Here is a 21,035-nt window from a genome sequence, read left to right as displayed (position 1 = left end):
AATTTCCTAATGGAGAAAGCAATTAACCAATGGAATAACTTGCCTTCAGACATTGTGGGTGCTCCATCACTGGAGGCTTTCAAAAAGAGACTGGACAACCAATACAAGCAGAGGGTTGGACTAGAAGACCTCCAAGGTCCCTTCCAATTCTATGACTCTATGTTCTATGCTTTACCTTCCCACCATAGTGGTCCCTATTTTTCTACTTGCATTTTTACGTGCTTTCAAACTGCTAGGTTGGCAGAAGCTGGGACGAGTAACAGGCGCTCACTCTGTTACGCGGCACTCGGGATTCGACCCGCCAAACTGCCGACCTTCTGATCGACAAGCTCAGCATCCTAACCCACTGAGCCACCGCGTCCCTTCAATACTATCTGTGCCTATCACAAAACTAGCAATAGTAACATTATTATTAGTTATAGTAATATGCAGTTTGGGAGTTTTCATATGTTTGGCATGCTCATTTTGAAATCATGGTCTGCTAAATATAACCAGTGGTTACTATTGTGCATGTACTAATGTCCTGCCTTAGACATTCCTCCAAACACTGGAAGTAGCTTTTTTTCTTAAGTGATCCTCATCTATTATTTATTATTTATTGTTTTCCTGACATTTTGGACAATTGCTCATTTCTTCTACTTTATATCATAAAATATACCTGGAATAACGCAGCCAATTTTGGTCATCATATCACAAAAAAGATGTTGAGAGTTTGGAAAAAATTCAAAGAGCAACTGATATGATCAAAGGCCTGGAGACTAAAACATACAAAGAGCGGCTGCAGGACTTGGGTTTCGCTAGTCCAGGGGTAGGCAATCTTGGCTCTTTTATGACTTGTGGACTTCAACTCCCAGAATTCCTGAGCCAGCCATGCTGAGGGGAAAGGGAGAGGTTTCCAAGCTGAGCCATGCTGGCTCAGGAATTCTGGGAGTTGAAGTCCACGAGTCATAAAAGAGCCAAGGTTGCCTACCCCTGGGCTACTCTAAACAAAAGAAGAAATAGGAGTGACATGATAGCAGTATTCCGGTATTTGAGGGGCTGCCACAAAGAAGAGGGAGTCATGTGATCAAAATTCATATACTTGGCAACTGGTTCAAATTTATGACAATTGCCATGTCTTGGGATTGCGTGATCCGCTTTTGCGACTTCTGACAGGCAAAGTCAGTAGGGAAGCCAGATTCCATTAACAACCATGTTACTGACTTAACAACTGCAATGATTCACTTAACAACAGTGTCAAGAAAGGTCGTAAAATGGAGCAAAACTCCCTTAACAAATGTCTCGCTTAGCAACAGAAATTTTGGGCTCAATCTGTGGTCTTAAGTTGAGGACTATCTGTACCTAACCAGAAAGCACATATAAAAAACTGCTTCTGCTTGGCATTAAAAGGGATGTGAAGGCAACTGTGAGTCTTTACCACTTTCATCTAAATATGGCACAAAAATCCAGTAATAACTCCTTCTTTCCTTCTTCAAAGCTGCTTTCACTTCACCCTAATTGAGACAATAGCATCCAATAATTGCTGTAAGGTATATAAAATCTATTACACTTCGCCCCCAGTTTCCTTGGAGTCCAACCATTGTATTCAATTGAAACAGGGGTAGTATACAGATTTGTTATCAGACAGCATATTTATTGAGGGTGAGTAAACAGTGTCAGATTTAGTCTAAGAAAACTGCACACATTATCTTTCTTTAAAATGCTGTATTATTTTGTGCCTGGTGTATTATCTTCCAGAGAACACTTTTACTGGGAATCATTTCAAAGAATGATTTCGTTTGATTATAAAAGATAATCAGGAAGCATAGGATGGATTTGAGATGGTAGGACATGTACTGCTGAATACAACCCAACCTGAAACAGAAAAGAGAAAATTCAGAAAAAAAAAAACATTTCTAATTCTTTTATTTCGGGGGTGGGGGTCGGGGGGAGGGCACGGGGAAATTGTCTATTTTTTTAACCTTTTTTTTACCCTATTTTGCCTTCAATATTGTACTCTCTATCCCAATATTAGCATATCTAACCACAGGATGTCCTTGACTTCTGACTCTTCATTTAGGGTCTGTTTGACGTTACAACGGTGCTGAAAAAAGGGACTTATGACCAGTCCTCACATTTATGACCATTACAGTATCCCTGCAGGCAAGTGATTGCAATCTGGACACTTGGCAATCTATTCACACTTATGGGAGTTGTAGTGTTGTGCAGTCACACAATCTCATTTTACGACCTTCCCAGTAGGGTTTCCATCAAGTAATGGGAAACTGGCAGGAAGCTTCAAGTCATAAACTCATGATGTCTCAGTTAACAACCGTGGCAAAAACGGCTGTAAAATATGTAAAATAGGATGTCTCACTTAAGCACGCAGCTTAACGATGAGTTTTGTGGGATGTTGAGGATTAGCTATAATACAAAGTTAGAAGGCAGGCTTTTAGAGGCCTATTTTATTGTATTTGTGGTAAAGAGTGCAACCATTTCTCATTTTTTGGTGTAGGTTGTAAGTCAAGGACTACCTGTATCCACCAAGATTTTTCCCCGGGTCCTTCAACTGTCCTAGGATGATGAACGTTAATTATCTCTGAGGAACTTTTTGTATCCGTGGGTTTCTACTAGCACACTTCCAGTTAACTACAGTAATGAAAAATCCTTCCTTTGGCAGCAAAACCTTTTCCTCCCTTCTCTTTTATGCCGTACAGGTAGTCCTCGAACTTATAACCATTCACTTAGTGACCGTATCAAGCTATGATGGCACTGAGAAAAATGACTTATGGCCAGTGGTGGGATTCAAATATGTGGACAACCGGTTCTCTGTGTGGATGCTGCTTCCAGAAGTCCATTCTGGGCCTAGGCCACAAAAAAATTAGCTACCCGTTTTGCCAAAGTAGTGCGAACCAGTTGAATCCCACCACTGGTTAGAATGCAGTATTCTCGGCACTGCTCACTGCCAAGAATTTGATTCTGACCAGCTCAAAGCTGACTCAGCCTTCCAGCCTTCCAACAAAAAATTAGCTACTGTTTCTGCCGAAGTGGTGCGAACTGGCTGAATCCCACCACTGCTTATGGCCTTTTTTCATTCTTGTGACCATTGCAGCATCCCCGTGGCCACATGATCAAAAGTTGGGCACTCGGCAACTGGCCTGTATTTCTGTGGGTTGCAGTGTCCCAGAGTCATGTGATCCCCTTTTGTGACTTCCCGACAAGCAACGTCAAGGAAGGAAGCCAGATTCACTTGACAACCGTGTTGCTAACTTAACCACAGCACCGATTCACTTAACAGCTGTGGTAAGGTTGTAAAATGGAGCATAGCTCACTTAGCAACTTGTCTTGCTTAGCAATGGAAATTTGGGGGTTCAGTTGTGGCCATAAGTCGAGGACTACTGCGCTGTACTTCTCTGTAATGGAAGTCTGGGGAAAAAAGAGGTCCTCTGATATTTTTGGATCCTATGAGTTTGCGCTTCCATTCAAGCACTGGCGCCAGTTTTATATCCTACTGCAGTTCTGCCCTAGATTCTCTGATTGCGTGCCTGAGGCTTCGCACATTATGTCCAATGAAGAGAACAAACCTTCCTAGAAGATTCCCCTGTCTTTTCGTTGATTGATGTCTCTCTTGAGTTGGCAAACACTACAAAGAGGGCAACACGCTGTTGCAAAAAAGTCACCAAGAAGAGATCCCTGTAAGCAGAAAAACAGGTTTACAGCGCAACGATTCTTTGGCAAGTCAAAGAGAGAGTCACATTATAAACAAACAAGCCGTTCACATGCCAAATATGTAATGCGTAAATATTTCAGTCTGTGAAACACCCTTTTCTGACTGCTTATCATCTAGATCAGACGTGTCAAACACAAGGCCCGGGGGCCGGATCCGGCCCGCGAAGTGGTTTCATGCGGCCCGCGAAGCCATCCTGGAAACAGTGAGGGAACGGCCCCCACTGCCTTGGCCCTGGCCCAGAGACCCTCAGATCTGTCCCACTCCTGCCCAGGCCCCCATAAGCACCCTTGATGCCAACGATGTAGAGCTGGCCACGCCCACCCAGTAGGCCATACCCACTCTAGCCACACCCACCCAGTAGGCCACGCCCACCCATGCCACACCCACCAGGCCCCTTGAGGGCAACCGCAATGCTTTTGCGGCCCTCAATGAAATTGAGTTTGACACCCCTGATCTAGATCAGGGGTAGGCAACCTTGGCTCAGGAATTCTGGAAGTTTATTTATTTATTTAATTAGATTTCTATACCGCCCTATTCCGAAGGACTTAGGGCGGTTTACAGGGCAGCATAAAATACAATATAAAAGATAATATAAAATTAAATTAAATTAAATTAATTAAGCCCAACAATTAAAACAATATTTAAAAAGCTAAAACCCCTTCAGTCCAGGCCTGATAGATCGAAAAGCCAGGTTTTCAGGTCCAGGCGAAATGAACGCAGATCGGGGGCGGTCCGGAGTTGAAGTCCATGAGTCATAAAAGAGCCAAATTAATGTTCCTTCAAGATATCGCCTTTCCCAGACATAAACTCCAGCAAAATTAAAATCCTAGACATCGTAGTACACTGATATACCCATATCAGGTGTGTACACAAGCCACTTTCCTACAAGATCTTGCTTCTGGCTGTGGTGGTTTCATATTTATTTATTTAGGTGAGCTTTTCTTCATGATGTTGAAAATGGTGCTGAAATTTGATACAGGATTGATTCCAAAGAGTTTAGATGAAAGAAATACTAAATAAACAAAGGTGGTTCACAGCTCAAAGCACATTGCATTTATTACATTTCTAGGCAACTGCTTCTTAGCAGCTGTTTTCCATGCCCACAAGGAACTCACACTGGATATATCCTTGGGAGGTTGTGACCCCTGATCTAGATATATGGATTTCGATTTTCAGAAGTCCCCAGACAAGATAATCACTGCTGAGACTTGAATTTCACAGTTCTAGAAGGACTCCTCTAGTTTGTTAATGAATTAATTAACAATTAGTTAATTAATTCCTACTCCCAAAAAAGGAAAGTTTGATTTGCGCAGAGATATTTAATCTTTTAGCGATGAGGAAGAAAGTTCTTTTGGTTTTTCTTTAGTACGTGTATGCCAATTGACTGATTTATGAATTTTCACACCTACGCACAGGTCAAAAGTTATCGTTATGAATTTTACCCTTTTCCTAATTTGGCAATATAGTTCACTGATGAAAAAAGAGGTAAACTTAGAGAAAGTCTACATAAAACACATTACATTAGGAAAATTCTGTACACAAACTGGGTGGGTGTAAGTTTTAATCCCATTTTATTTTTATTTTAATCCCATTTATATCCCGCCCTTCTCCGAAGACTCAGGGCGGCTTACAACTTAAGCACAAACCAATGTGCTTAGCAATAGCCTTCATTCTATGTATATGCCTGCTTATTAGGGCTTTCACACACACCCCAAGCGGCATTATTACAAAGTCAGCTTAATTGCCCCCAACAATCTGGGTCCTCATTTTACCTACCTCGGAAGGATGGAAGGCTGAGTCAACCTTGAGCCTGGTGGGATGCGAACCTGCACTAATTGCAGGCAGCTGGTGTTACTTAAGGAGGCATTAGCCCACTGCGCCACCAAGGGCTAGAAATATCAACTAAATACCAACATGTCATTTTGGTAGAAACCTTTGGTGTAAAAAAATTCAAATCCAGCAAATCAGATCTGAGTCAGAAAAAAAAAACTTACAAAAAACCGTAACAATGAAAAACTGAAATGGGTAGTATCACATATCATTCTGCATTTCTTTGCTGTTCGTGGTTTCTCTCCTCAAAATGCTGTGCAAATCTATCCGTTGCTACTTTTGCCATTTAATGTACAGTATTGTACAAATTCAGAAAAAGGTTAATTCAAGGACCAGGTTAACATCCCAAAGGTGTTTTTCCAAAAGGCAACTGGACTGTAGGAAAAGAACTGAAGAAGCTTCTTGGATGAGAAGCGGGGGGGGGGGGGAAACCCCAAGAAAATCCAGTTGCCTTTTGGAAAAGCACCTTTGGAACAACCATGACCTGGATGATTGACAATCTCCATAGACAACCAGGTTAAAGGTATTTGCAAAATCCAAATGAAAACAGGAAGTGCTGTAGAAATCCTCTACTCACCGGAATGCCGTATCTTGTCCGATAGACAGATCTAATGGCCATGCTTAAGCCACAGAGACAGCATTCATCCATATCTGCAGCAACTTGGCAACCCAAACACAGGGGACAAAGCCATCCACACACACCTAGGAAAAGGAAGGAGAGATCTTTGCAAATGCCATCTGGATAAAGTTTAGTGTCGATACATGGTAAGATCACCCCATAGAGAGATTCCTCTCCCAGGTAAGTACCACATGCTCTTTATGAAACAAAATGTCTCATTCAGCGGCCACTGAAATTTATGACAACACTGAACAAGTGGTAGTTACAACCAGCTCTCAGAGTTCCTACAGTCACATGATTGCGATTTTTGACTTTCCCTTCCAGCTTCCCACGAGCCAAGTCACTGGGGAAGCCAGCAGGAAAGCAGCAGAAAGGTTCTTGCCATGCCACATTGCTAAGTGACATGGTCACATGGCTAACATACTTCATGACTGCATCTTTTAGCAACATCAATCCTGGTCCCAATTGTCACTGTTAACCGAGGATTAGCCATAACAGACCTCTAGACAAAACTAGAATGCAGGTTTGGGTGTCCTTCTGCTCTGTTCATTGAATAGATGGCAGCTGTATCCAAGGTTCCTTTATCTAGATTCAACTGGTATGCCAACTGCAGCCTTTCCCATACAGGGCATTGCTCTTCTGGGTCACCTATGCCTTGGTCACCTTCCATATGAGCTACTGCAATGTGTTCTGCATGGGGCTGCCCTTGAAGACTACTTCGAAATTACAGAAGATCCAGAACACAGCAGCAGAGGCATTTATGGGTGCATCTCAGTAAACCATGTAACATCATTGCCCCCCCAAGGTGCATGGGATACCTGGAAAAATGGCAATAACCCTTTAGGAATCAGATGTTTGGAAGTATATAGCACTCCTTGTGGCTTACTCCTGAATTTCCCAGGATCAACCAGAGTCCCAAGGGAGAGATAAAAGACCTGGATCGGAAGCATCTTTGGCAATGTAATTAGTGCTGTGAAACTACTTGACCTTGTTAAGTCATGAGATTCTAAGCCAGGAATTAGAGCTGACAATGCAGGGAGTCACAAAGCATCTAGACTGGTGTTTCATAATCACGGTACCTTTAAGAGGGGTGGACTGCAACTTCTGGAATTTCCCAGCCAACTTCCTGGCAGCTGAGATAGACATATGGTGACTGGTGGATTCTGGGAGTTGTAATCCACACCTCTTAATGTTGTCAAGATTGAGAAATATTGCTCCAGAGCAGACGTGGGGAACTATGGCCCCTTTATGACTTGTGGACTTCAACTCCCAGAATTCTCCAGTTACCATATGTCGATCTCAGCTGCCAAGAAGCTGGCTGGGACTCAGGAATTCTGGGAGTTAAAGCCCACAAGTCATAAAAAGGCCATAGTTCCCCATGTCTGCTCTGGAGGAGATAGCAGGATGAGAAAAGGTGTGTAAGGCGGTTACAAATGGTTTTGTTTTTCTCTGCCTTCAGTTTTTAGATCTCCCGATGGGTATAAAATTCCTGTAGTTTTCTTAGAGGCATAACGTTAAAAAAACATAAGTGGAAGTAAAAGGCCATGCCATTTCTTTATTTATCTTTTGTCCACAGGAGCCAAGTCAAGATAAAATTGGAGAATGAGATGGATTTCCCCTTGTTCTTCCAAAATTGCATAAAAGGGGAACTGATTCCCATAGTAATGGAAATCTATTGAGAAATTTTAGAGCACATTCATGCAATAAATAAATTTTAAGGTATATATTTTTTTCTGGAAGGAGCCTCTGTTCACACATCTATCTGGGATACATATAAGTGGTTGTGCTAATCATAATTTGCACACCTGACACAAGGCCCATTTTATCCAACTGAAAGCATGCTTGTAGGAATAAATATGGTTAAAACAGAAGTTGCCCTTTGTAGCATGGTGGCAATTCACTTAATCATACTTTTAAAAATGGAATTTATTTCCAGAGAATACCGTACATTGATTTTACTGTTCCCAAGCCAAGTACAGTAGCCCTACCTTTAGTAAACATAATCACAATGCCAATGAAAATTTATTTCCACCATAGTAATCTTCTGGTTTGGTCCAAGATTTACTCAAGTCCCAACAAGTCTACAACTGTCTCCACCCTGACGATGTATACATAGTTACTTACACACTCCACAATCATTGAAACAATCGAGTAAGCTTGTTTGCCATTCAGGACTTTGATGTTGGACCATCACCATTTGTGGCTGGCTCATAACAACCTGAGGATTCATCTTGAGGGCTCCTAATTCAGAAGAAGAGAAAGAACAAGATATTTTAAAATTAAATAAATAATTCCAACCAGCATCCTCACGTGTTAGGTCAAGGGTCTCCAAACTTGGCAGCTTTAAGACTTGTGGACTTCAACACCCAGAATTCCTCAGCCGGGCTGAGGACTTCTGAGAGTTGAAGTCCACCAGTCTTCAAATTGCCAAGTTTGGAGACCCCTGTTAGCTCAGTCCAAGCAATCCACGTCAGACCCTTTTAAGAAGATCCAAAGAGGGTTTGTTGCAGAAGTAGTGGCTATACCTGTATGAGGAATGTGTTGGGTTTAAACCATACTATGACTATTTTAATTTATCCTAGTGTTTCTCAACTTTGACCTGAGTGGACTTCAACTCCCAGAATCCTCCAGTATGCTGACCAAGAGATTCTGGGAGTTGCAGTCTGCACAGCTTAAAGGTCAAGAAACCTGGCTATAGCCCAAGAATATATCCAGTGTGAGTTTCTTGTGGGAATGGAAAACAGCTGCTAAGAACCAGTTGCCTAGAAATGTAATAAATGCAATGTGCTTTGAGCTGTGAACCACCTTTGTTTATTTAGTATTTCTTTCATTTAAACTCTTTGGAATCAATCCTGTATCAAATTACAGCAGCATTTTCAAAATCATGAAGAAAACCTCACCTAAATAAATATGAAACCACCACAGCCAGAAGAACAAGAAGCAAGATCTTGTAGGAAAGTGGCTTGTGTACACACCTGATATGGGTATATCAGTGTACTACGATGTCTAGGATTTTCATTTTGCTGGATTTCTAGGTCCACTTAGACGATAGGTACAGAATAACTCTTATGTCTGGGAAAGGCGATATCTTGAAGAAACATAAATTTCTGCAGGAGGAACCAACCTACTGCACCCAAAGGACACATCTTTTTATTGCTGATATTTCCAAGGAAAGTTTGCACTACAGTTTACAGTAGAAATAATCTGGAGATATTAAAACGGAATTAAAGTGGAGATTAAATAAAACACACCATTTATCGATACAAGAGAATATTTGTAGCTCAGGATTCAGCTTTGAGACCAATCATTCAACCTCTTCCCATACCAGGATCAACCCCACATTGTCTACTTTGTAGTACTGAGATAGCACTGATTGCAGGTGTGTCATCCTTTGGTGGGATCAGGATGGGGATAGTGTATCCTAACTCTTCTTGATTTAAAGGAGAATATTTGTAGCTCAAGACTGAAACGAGGGATCTTTGGTGCTCTCTGAGCTTGGTTGTTTTCTTGCAGACGTTTCATTATCCAAATTAGGTAACATCACCAGGGCTCCTAGTTTGGGCAATGAAATGTCTGCAAGAAAAACATCCAAGTTCAGAGAGTACCAAGGACATCTTTCCTTGATTTCTCAACAGCTTTTGATATTGGTCATGGTTTCCTTCTAGACCAGCTTTGAGGTTTCGGAGTGGGAGGCATGGTGCTGTAATGGTTCTGCTCAGGGGTAGTTCCAGTCAATATTAGTAGTGGAGAGAGAAGTAGCACTACTCTCTTCTTCTCTAAGATCCTTCTGAGCTTTACTATCTCCCAGCTTCTAATTAATACGTAAATGAAATTGTTAGGTGAGGTCATTCATCAGTATGGGAACAGATACTATCAACATACCAATGATAATCAGCCACACATCTCTGTCCTAGGTTGTCCATGTGATACTGTTAAGATTCTGGAGGTTGTGGGAATCTGGATGGAGAAGAAGAGGCTTTGGTTCAACTCAAGTAAGACTGAGTGATTGTAATTTTCCAGGTTTCTAGTTCTGACCTGGTGATCTGGGGCCTCTTGGTTCTGGGGATCTTCTTCCTTTAAATCTTGATGAGGTTGCCCTACCCCAGAACAGAACTGGTATATATTGTCTTATGTCTTATATTATTTATTGTCTGATGGAAGAGTAGGTGGCAACCCTGATCAGGAGAACCTTTACACAGGTCTTCCTTGTGTGCGAAATGTGTGCCATTCTCTCAGTCACTCATACCCTGGTCACCTTCTGTTTGGACTAGTCCAGTGCACTTTACATGAGGTTGTCCTTGAAATCTATTCAAATTATTGCCAATGGAGATTCTCAGTCGTCCAGATCACGGTTGTCCCAAAGGTGCTTTTTCAAAAGGCAAGTGGATTTTCTTTGTTTTGTTTGAAGATGTTTTGCTTCTCATCGAAGCAGCTTCTTCAAGAACTGAAGAACAACTTCAGTTGAAACTTCCAAGAAGCTTCTTTAAGAGCTAAAGGACAACTGAAGAAGCTTCTTGGATGAGAAGCGAAATGTCTTCAAGCAAAACAAAGAAAGTCCAGTTGCCTTTTGAAGAAGCACCTTTGGGACATTTCAGTTATTGATTCGTGGCACAAGGCAGAGTTATTTGTGAGGCTACTTGTTCCATGAGATCTGGGAGGATGAACAGGCTTCAAGTCCCTTCTATGAACATTATCACCTGTAAAACCCAGGAAATATGCTTTCTATGTCTCAAAGGCTGACCCATGGGACATTATCTTCTCCAAGTGTCTATGGAGGTTCTCAGTCATCCAGGTCATGGTTGTCCCCAAGGTGCTTTTTCAGGAGGCAACTGGACTTTCTTGCTCTCCTTTGAAGACATTTCACTTCTCATCCAAGATGCTTCTTCAGCTCTGACTGGATGGTAGGGATCCTTCCATTCCCCACCATCCAGTCAGAGCTGAGGAAGCTTCTTGGATGAGAAGCGAAATGTCTTCAAAGAAAAACAAGGAAGTCCCGTTGGCTCCTGAAAAAGCACCTTTGGGACTATTTTCTCCAAGGTTCAGATGCGCTGACCCTGCTAATCTTCCACAGGGTCTTGAAGACCTGGTTTTCCCTCTGGATTTGAGACAGAGTGCTTGAACTCTGCATGAACTTGCCAAGAAAGGTTTCTGGATTGTTTATGTACAGATTGGCTTTGTTATACTTTTATTCCCTTACTCTGTAATTCTATTTACTGTTCCAAGTTTCATTGTCTTTTATTTTTAGTTCATTTGTTCATTTTACAGTCCTAGCCAACGGTAAGATGTCCTGTTTATCAAAGGAGGTTTAAAAAAATGAGAGCTGCCAAATGATTAAAAATTGCTTATTATCTCCAAAAACAATTAAATCCCACAAGTCCAGGAAGTGGTTTCTTTTCCTTAGCCAAAACCCAGTGTCAGTTTTGCCTTCTCTAGTATAACTCACTTCACTGGTATCCTGCCATAAAATGCAGGGGAGGAGAGAGGACGGGAAAGGGGAAATTGACAAGGGGAGGAATGGAGGGAATGAACGGGTGACAGGAACCAGAGATGTCAAACCGGAACAAAGCAGCCAACAGACCATGAGAGTGGAATGCAAAACTACATCAAAGAGGCCATCCCAAAAGCTCAAAGCCATTCTCAAAACTTCTAAAATGAACGTGACTGGACACTAGTTGACTGGTCAAGGGGAGGGGGGAAAAGGATGAGGGAAAAACAGAAGCTTTGCATGGGAATATTCAGATCCAGCTTTGCTTATGCTGTAACCGCTTGAGCTCAGTAAAAATGAACCTTTCACTTCAACCATGGAGTCAAGGGTCTTTTTTTTCCTAAGAACCAAGTTGGGACAAGCCTGACACCCAGCAAGTGTCACTTCAATCTTTCTTACAGCATCCTTACTCTGAAACTGGACGTGCCAAATTTCTCAAGAGGGCCATACATTGACCTCTTGGCATTTTTCCACACTGCAGTTGAGAATGAAGTTATTTTTCCTCAAACTGATTTAACAAATGAATAGCATAGAGCTGGAATGGACCTTGGAGGTCTTCTAGTCCAGCCCCCTGTCAAGAAGGAGAACCTACACCATCTCAGACAGGTGAATGTCCAGTATCCTCTTAAAAATCTCCAGTGATGGAGCGCCCACAATTCTGGGGGTAAGCTGTTCCACTGGTTGATTGTCCTCACTGTTAGGAAGTTTCTCCTTAATTTCAGGTTGCTTCTCTCTCTGATCAGTTTCCAATCATTGTTTCTCGTCCTGCCTTCAGGTGCTCTGGTGAACAATGTGACCTCCTCTATCTTGTGGCAGCCCCCTCAGATACTGGAACCCTGCTATCATGTCTCCCCTATTTTTTCTTTTCTTTAGACTGGCCAAGCCCAAGTCCTACAGCCTTTGATCATCTTAGCTGCTCTTCTCTGAATTTTTTCCAAACTCTCAACATCTTTTTTGTGATATGGTGACCAGTGAGAGAAATAAAAGAGAGAAATAGATGAGATAAGAATTTATACCAGACTACTACCTCTTATGAAGATTATTGACCCTGTTCAAACATTCAGGGTAGTGTGCGAAGAGAGGTTCAAAATGATCCCAGATGATCAGGCAGGTTTAAAAGGGGCAGTTTTTTTTTTAATTGCATGGTCACAGCTCACCATCTTGACTTTTTTGAATCCCCTGAAATTTCTGAAGATTAGACCCATACAGGTACTCCTCAACTTGCAACCGTTTGTTTAGTGACTGCTCAAAGTTTTAATGGCAGTGGAAAAAGTGACATGGCTGCTCCTCACACTTATGACCATTGCAACCATTGCATGTATGTATGACAGTTGAAGTGTCCCAGAGTTACATGATCACCATTTGCTACTTTCCCATCCGGCATATGAGACACACGGAGTCAGTGGTGGAAGACAGATTTGCTTAAGGAAGGCATCATACACTTAACAACTGCATTGATTTGCTTAATAATCTTGGCAAAAAGGTCATAAAATTATTCATGACTCACTTAACAAGTGCTTTGATTAGCAGTGGAAATCCTGATCTCAACTGTGTTTGTAAGTCAAGGATTACCTGGGAATTATGCCACTTCTCTGCTGTTTCTCCATCCCTCTAGTGTTTTAGTCAAGTAAATAATAATTAATGATCCTGAACAATTTATTAGACGAAAAATACAGATATCAAATCATTATATACTCCATACAAGATTTCAAAGTAGATATGGCTATTTCACGTGGGAAAATCTTAACCTTGAAAGTATTCAAAATGCTGTAATCATAGCAAACTTAATGAAGGAAGTTCCTTCCCTGCCCTAATGCACAACAGAGTAATTACTTTATTGCTTGAAATAAATCATAAATTATTGTACTCCCGGTGCTCTATCTCTTTCACTTTGCTAAAAGTTAATTTCTTTTATAACTTGCAAACAAGAGGAATAAAGTAAATGGGCTGCCATAAAAATGACAGTTTTCCATCTTGCAAAACTGTCTCTGATTGTTTTACAAATGGCGTTGGAAAATTCTCCAACTAATTGGCGGGAAGGGAAATTAGGTTTAATTTAACTGAATATTTCCGCTTTATCAAAGAAATGGGTCTTCCTTTAATAAGTACTGTAGTACTCTTGCCAGGAAAAATTGAACTCTATAAGTCTTCTAAACCAGGGGTCCCCAACCCCGGGTCCGTACCAAGCCGCAGCATGCCAGCAACCGGTCCGCACAAACAAGCAAAGCCCCATCCGTGGGATGCAGGCAGCGCACAAAACCACATACTCTCCAGTCCACAGAAAAACCTCTCTCCATGTAACCGGTCCCTGGTGCCCAAAAGGTTGGGGAACTCTGTTCTAAACTCTATTTCTAATCTTTTTCAGGAATTATATTGGACACGAAAGAATTTGTTTGCAATGGCAGAGATGTCCAGACAGTGAAACGCAAATTATTTATACAACCCTTGTCCAACCCATGAATGCCAAAATATGGTATTCATCTGTGAACGTTTTTCCAAAACTCTCTTCAGTGAAATAATTCAAAATCAAACGCATTTTAGACATAGTAGACATGTTGCAGAATTTCTCTGCTCAGCACTAAATCCCAATTAGAACCTAACTTATAATTGATTAAAAAGTGAGGTTAGTGCCACTTTAGGTTTTATGGTTTGGGGAGGAAAGTTGGGAAATTTTATTTTTTGACAAGGAATCTGTTGGTCCATCGCTCGCAATGGATAATCCCATGAGTAATAGCTTTGAGGAGAGATGGATTAAAATCTTCCATGACTTCGGTAGCTAGGAAGATTTAATGGTTGCAAATTACTCTAGCACATCTTAGAACAATATTTCTCAACCTTGGCAACGCCAACTTCCACAATTCCCCAGCCAGGAACTCAACTCCTTCCTCTCCTATCCAGTCATGCTGGGCATAGTTTCATTATGTTCCTTGATGAAGAAATTTTGGAAACTCAGAACTTTTCTTTTTCTCATAAAAGGACTGCTTTAATATGGACCTTCAATATTTTTTCCCCTTTGCTGATAAAGACAACTGGTTTTTTCTGAATTATTTTTTCCTATGACAAGCAAGGGTCAAGAGGTCAAGAGTTATACCGGTGGTCCTCCACTTACAACCGTTCATTTAGTGGCCATTCAAACTTACGACACTGAAAAAAGGAGATTTAAGGCCGTTTTTCACACATATGACCGTCGCAGCATCCCCACGGTCACATGATCAAAATTCTGCTGGTGAGAGAACTGACTCGTATTTATGACGGTTGCAGTGTCCCAAGGGGTCATGCAATCCCCTATTGCGACTTTCTGACCAGCAAAGTCAATGGGGAAGCCAGATTCACTTAACAACCATGTTACTAATTTACCAACTGCGGTGATTCACTTAACAACTGTGGCAAGAAACATTGTAAAATGGGGCAAAACTCTCTTAACACTTTCTGTTTCACTGAGCAACAGAATTTCTGGGCTCAATTGTGGTCGTAAGTGGAGGACTACCTGTATCACAGGGTAGAAAGATTTATATCCCAAATGAAAATCTAGGTTTTTGTGGGTTTTTGATTTCCTGTTTCCTGCTTTGGGACACCTAAAAATATTAGGCAATATAGAATGAGCCTAGAGAAGCTGAAATCCACCTTGCACAGATAGTCCTTAATTTACAACTATTTGTTTAATGACTGTTCGAAATTACAGTAGCACAGAAAAAAGTGATTTATGACTAGTCCTCACACTTACAATCTTAATGGTCACATGATCAAAATTTGGCACTTGGCAACTATCATGTATTTATGACAGTTGCAGCATCCCGGGATCATGTGACTGACCTTCCCAGCTGGGTTATGACAAGCAAAGTCAATGGGGGAAGCTGGATTCAGTTAACAACCACATGATTCACTTAACAACTGTAGTGATTCACTCAACACCCAAGGCCAGGGGTAGGCAACCTTGGCTCTTTTATGACTTGTGGACTTCAACTCCCAGAATTTCTGAGCCAGCATGGCTCAGCTTAGAAATTGTCCCTTTCTCCTCAGCATGGCTGGCTCTGGAATTCTGGGATTTGAAGTCCACGAGTCATAAAGCAGCCTAGGCCTAGGCCAGGGGTAGGCAACCTTGGCTCTTTTATGACTCGTGGACTTCAACTCCCAGAATTCCTGAGCCAGCATTGAAGTCCACAAGTCATAAAAGAGCCAAGGTTGCCTACCCCTGCCCAAGGTAAAAAAAAAGGTCATAAAGTTGGATGTGATTCATTTAAAAATCCATATTATTTAGTTAGCAGTGGAAATTCTGGTCTGATTGTGGCCATCAATCAAGGATTACCTGTAGTTTGAAACCCTTGATCAGAAAAGGAAAGCACAGAATAGAAAGCAGTGACAAGCCACTGATGGACAAGAATGAGAATCAAGTAATGATGTGGGACTTTTTTCAGCAGGAAAGAAATAAAAACCTCACGAATCCCCAGAAGGCTTTTTTCCTAAACTTCCATAGACGTCCTCCAGATACGTCCAGCATTGTCTTTCCTAGCAAACGTTTAATGAAGATGCAGAGAGATGGAAGGTTGAAAAAATTTGGAATGTCAAGTCATATGTGGATTGGGGCGGGGAGGGGGGAACAAAACTGGGAAAAGAAAATTAAGAGTAGAACTGACCGGGACAGAACACTTTCAAGAAGTTCTGGTTGTGATATGTGAAATCTTGCCATCTGGCAGAAAGAAATTGTCCTAATAAAAAAAAGAGGAAGCCAACAAAAAGAGATAGCAAATAAGTACCTACAATCAGAGAAGATCAGCTGAGTAGTGAAACTGATGGTAGAAGAGGAAGAAGAATGGTATTAGAGAAAATGTTTTAGAGGAGAGCAGTTGATAGGAAGACTTGAGTGACTAATGTTACTCTGTGACCTTCTTGAGCAGCGGTTTGGCTTCGGTCTGGCTCTTGGGACCCCCAAGTGGTGTGGAGACTCAAGTCTTCTTGACTTGGGTCTAGCAGCTGCATTTTAATTTTCCACAATGGTCGGAGAAAGAAAGATAGGATCTTTGCATGTTTCTGAGCTATACCTCCCAACAACAGCTCTATGACCACAGCAGTACAAACACAATTGATTGTAGTTTTCAGTGCTAAGACAGACCATAGTTAAGTGAACTTTGCCCATTTTATGGCCTTCCTTGCCACAGCTGTTAAGTGAATCGCTGCCGTTGTTAAAGTACTAAACCTGGCTGTTAAGTGAATCTGGCTTCCCCGTTGACTTTGCTTATCTGAAGGTTACAAAAGGGGATCATGTGACCCTGGGACAAATACATGCTAATTCCCAATCCTCTGAGTTTTGATCACGTGACCACGGTGATGCCGCAAGGGTTATAAGTGTGAAAAATGGTCACTTTTTTCGGTGCCATTGTAACTTTGAATAGTCACTAAACAGTTGTAAGTCGAGGACTACCTGTAGTTTAATAATATGGGCTATCAAGGCTTTGAAGAAAATTAAAATGGGAATCCTTGGAGTTAGTTGTCTACTACTGCCCCTGGTTAAGCTAAAGGACAGCTCCCAAATATAAGCGGTAGTGAATAGGCCAGGGGTAGGCAACCTTGGCTCTTTTATGACTCGTGGACTTCAACTCCCAGAATTCCTGAGCCAGCCAAGCTGAGGGGAAAGACAGAGTTTCCAAGCTGAGCCATGCTGGCTCAGAAATTCTGGGAGCTGAAGTCCACGAGTCATAAAAGAGCCAAGGTTGCCTATCCCTGGAACAGGCAGTAGAAATGCCATTTTATAAAAGCTGACTTCTCCATTAGAAACTAGAACGGAAGACATACAGTATGTATAGAAAACACAGGTGTAGGAAAGATAAAAGACCCCTTAACTCCAGATAAAGAGACATATATTTAAATATGGAGGCATTTGAATAATAGTATAACAGAGTTGGAAGGATCCTTGGAGGTCTTCTAGTCCCACCTCTTTGCTCAAGCAGGAAACCCAATAACGTTTCAGACAAATGGTTGTTGTCTTAAAAAGAGACCTGCTTTCACTTTTAAGATAAGGAAACATGATTTAACAGAATATGAAAAGAAGGGAGGTTTACACGGGAGGAAAAGGACCATGATGATAGAATTGGAACTGTGGTTCAATAAGCAAACACATTCATTCTGTTCTATTGATACTGATCGGCTACGTCTTTAAACAAAAAGACCCATAGAAAGGGGATGGCAAGGCAGGTCGAGTAGGACCACCCTTCCAAAGCTACAATTTTGGATTGAATAAACATACTTGGAGCTTTGCTGATCGTCTGGCTAGTTTTATTGGAACTGCTAGCAGGAACTGAGAACGGGCAAAGGTGGTGCCTTCTGACAACCACATGTTTAATTTAGTCAAGAGAGAGAATCCGTTTTCTAGTTTTGCACAGGGCACGGGCTCTAACTAACAGCCTTGGTTTGCACAAATTCCTAAACCACATAGCTACTTCCCGCCCGACCCCCCCACCCCCCCACCTTTTCAATCTTGTCCAATTCTAGAAGACTGCCTGAACAAGTCCCTGCAGTTTTCTTAGCCAAGTTTTTCAGAAGAGGTTGGTCATTGTCTCCTTCCTAGGGCTGAGAGAAAGTGATTGGCCCAAGGTCACCCAGCTGGCTTCGTGCCTAAGGCAGGACTAGAACTCATGTTTTGGGGGGGGGGGTGTTAGCCTGATGCCTTAACCACTACATCAAACTTGCTCTCTTTAATGCAAGGCTTCATATTTGCAGATACGAACACGGATCCTTTTCTAAACAGGGTAAGCTCATGGCGGCAACCTGAGGGATCTCTCAGCATGGACCCTACCCGTAACCTAAAACAGAATCCCAAAACTAGTGTACAGTTTCATTGTCCCGTCAACAATTGGTACATCGGGGCTGATTGGCACCTGTCAGTGAACCCACATGGACTGAACTGCCACATGACAAAGGTTCACTTGACTAACTTGCAAACATCTGTCACCCCTCTCACTATCTGCCTTTTCAATTTCTGAGCCTTGGTGGAGCAGTGGGCTAATGCCTCCTTAAGTAACACCAGCTGCCTGCAATTATTGCAGGTTCGCATCCCACCAGGCTCAAAGTTGACTCAGCCTTCCATCCTTCCGAGGTAGGTAAAATGAGGACCCAGATTGTTGGGGGAAATAAGCCGACTTTGTAATAATGCCGCTTGGGGGGGGGCGAAAGCCCTAATAAGCAGGCATATACATAGAATGAAGGCTATTGCTAAGCACATTTGATTTGTGCTTAGATTGTAAGCTGCTCTGAGTCTTCGGAGAAGGGCGGGATATAAATGGGATAAAAAAAAATTGGCCAAACAAGTAAATTCCACTTAAATTCCACACACAGAGGTATGACACAGGTGTGACTTTAGTCCAACATTACTTGAAATTCAATCCTGTTCTTCCTCCATTTTGTACACCATGCCCTTCTTTTGTGGCTAAGCTGTTACAGTACGTAAAACGTTTTCCCATCTAACTTTTTTTTAACTTACACAAAAACATTTGAGAAGCCCACTTTCTCCTGGTATGGATTTGTATGCCTGTGCCTTTAAAAAGATACATAGTGTAGAAAAAACAAAATCAGTCCCAGGCTTGTCTTTAATTTTACAATTTTTATAAAGTCAGCTTTGTTACCCTGTAAGTAGATTTCTCTTCAGGGAGAATTCTAGTCAACCCTCAAATTCTTTGAAACATTGACAGAAAGCAATCTTTAAAAAGATTGACATAGGATTTATGCATGCCACTTACCTTGTGCTTAGAAGAGAATGGGAGACCTTGCTTCCTTGAAGTTAACAGTAACTATAAAGACAGTTATGGGACTGACCAACCTTTTTAACTTCTGATACCGTAATTGGTTCTCTAGCAGGAAGTTGGAACTGCTGTTAACACTGTTTTGCAAGAAGATAGGTCAGATCTCATTAGACCTTGGGACTCCAACAGTATTCATAGGGAAGGAAAACCAAATAAATAAAAGCAGGAAATAAACAGACATTTCATGGAGGGCTGTAGCTAGAGAAAAAAGAGATGGAGAGAAGGGAAGGGAAGGGAAGGGAAGGAAAGGGAAGGGAAGGGAAATGAAGGAAGGAAGGAAGGAAGGAAGGAAGGAAGGAAGGAAGGAAGGAAGGAAGGAAGGAAGGAAGGAATTCTTATGACCATTTCTAGGAAACTCCATTGAGTCTATGGGACAGTTAAAAAGCAGATACTTAACTTCCAAACAAACCATACAAACTTGGCTTAGAGTCTGAAAATCATGTGACATTCCGCCCCTCCCCCACTTTGGGTTACAATTTTAATTTTTGTTAGCTGTCCAGAATTGCATTTGTGAGATTGGTGAACATATAAGTGTATTTAAGCATATCAATAAGGCTCTTCTCTATGGTCCTTTTCTTTTGCTGACCCTAACCCTCCACCGAACCTTGGGTCTGTGAAAAGTAACACCTGTATGAAATTTGTTGTCCTTATTTCCAGTCCCTATCCTTCCCCTGTTTCCCCTGCGTCCAGATGCAGTGGGGACCTGACTTCTCTCCAAGGAAATGGGTCACAACAGAGTTGACATATCTTGAGACTGGCTCTCAATGACGACAAACTAAGGGAGAAAAGTTCTACTGCACCACTGGATAATCTTAGTGTAATCCTGTCTTATATGGGCTGGTGATGTTTGTCTGTTAGTTGGTTTGTTCAATTTCTATGGCTGCCCATCTCAGTCAAGAATTCTGGGCAGCTTACAGTTCACAGAATTAAAAGTTTAAAAAACGTTTTGAAATAATAAAAAGATTAAAACAAGTTTTTTGTGGTTTTTTTTAAAAAAAACAAACATTAAAAGCATCCAATTCGTGATACACCAGAGCAAGATATTTGGTCCGTTAGGAATATACGGTAGCCAGGAAATGAGGCCCTTGTCATATTCAGTGCCTCAGGCTCAGGAACATAGCCAGGTTTTTAAGGCCTTACGAAAGGCTTAACTGGGTTGGGACCATTCTCTCCGAAGGGAGGATGTTTTAGAGAAAAGGGGCCACTGCCCATTCTGCTTGACCTAGTTGGATGGGTACAGACTCTTGGGAAAAAGGCAATCCCTCAGGTACCACACTCCCAAGCCATGTAGATAACCACTACCAGTTTGAATGGCACCCAGAAAGACACCGGCAACCAGTGCAGCTCACATAGGAGTGGTGTTACATGTGCCATAGATCTGGCACCATTTTACTATCTGCGTGACCATATTCTGCACCAGTTACAGTTTCCAACTGGTCTTCAAGGGCAGCCCCATGTAGAGGGTGTTGCTGCAGTCTAACCTGGAGTTTACAAGGATGTCATTTACTGAGACCAGAGCCTCCTGGTTCAGATACTGGTGCAACTGGCCCACCAGCCGGAGGTCTGCAAATGAGGTGTGATACGATGAAAGCAACAAGA

At 41.8% G+C, this 21,035-nt stretch overlaps 1 protein-coding gene across 1 annotated transcript; it reads right to left on the bottom strand.

Moving 5' to 3' along the window:
• Positions 1-1,684: 1,684 nt before the first annotated feature.
• LOC310643005 (placenta-specific gene 8 protein-like) lies at positions 1,685-19,477 on the bottom strand. Its single transcript, XM_083367027.1, has 5 exons — positions 19,374-19,477; positions 8,283-8,399; positions 6,117-6,241; positions 3,564-3,672; positions 1,685-1,854 (listed from the first exon to the last, which is right to left on the bottom strand). The coding sequence occupies exons 2-4, from the start codon at positions 8,386-8,388 to the stop codon at positions 3,568-3,570; spliced, it is 336 nt and encodes a 111-aa protein (XP_083223153.1). The 5' UTR covers positions 8,389-8,399; positions 19,374-19,477; the 3' UTR covers positions 1,685-1,854; positions 3,564-3,567.
• Positions 19,478-21,035: the final 1,558 nt, after the last annotated feature.

The sequence above is a fragment of the Vipera ursinii genome (assembly GCF_947247035.1).
Source record: "Vipera ursinii genome assembly, chromosome: 7".
Taxonomy (NCBI): domain Eukaryota; kingdom Metazoa; phylum Chordata; class Lepidosauria; order Squamata; family Viperidae; genus Vipera; species Vipera ursinii.
The sequence above is the reverse complement of the archived record's forward strand: the minus strand, read 5'-3'. Positions and strand labels throughout refer to the sequence as shown.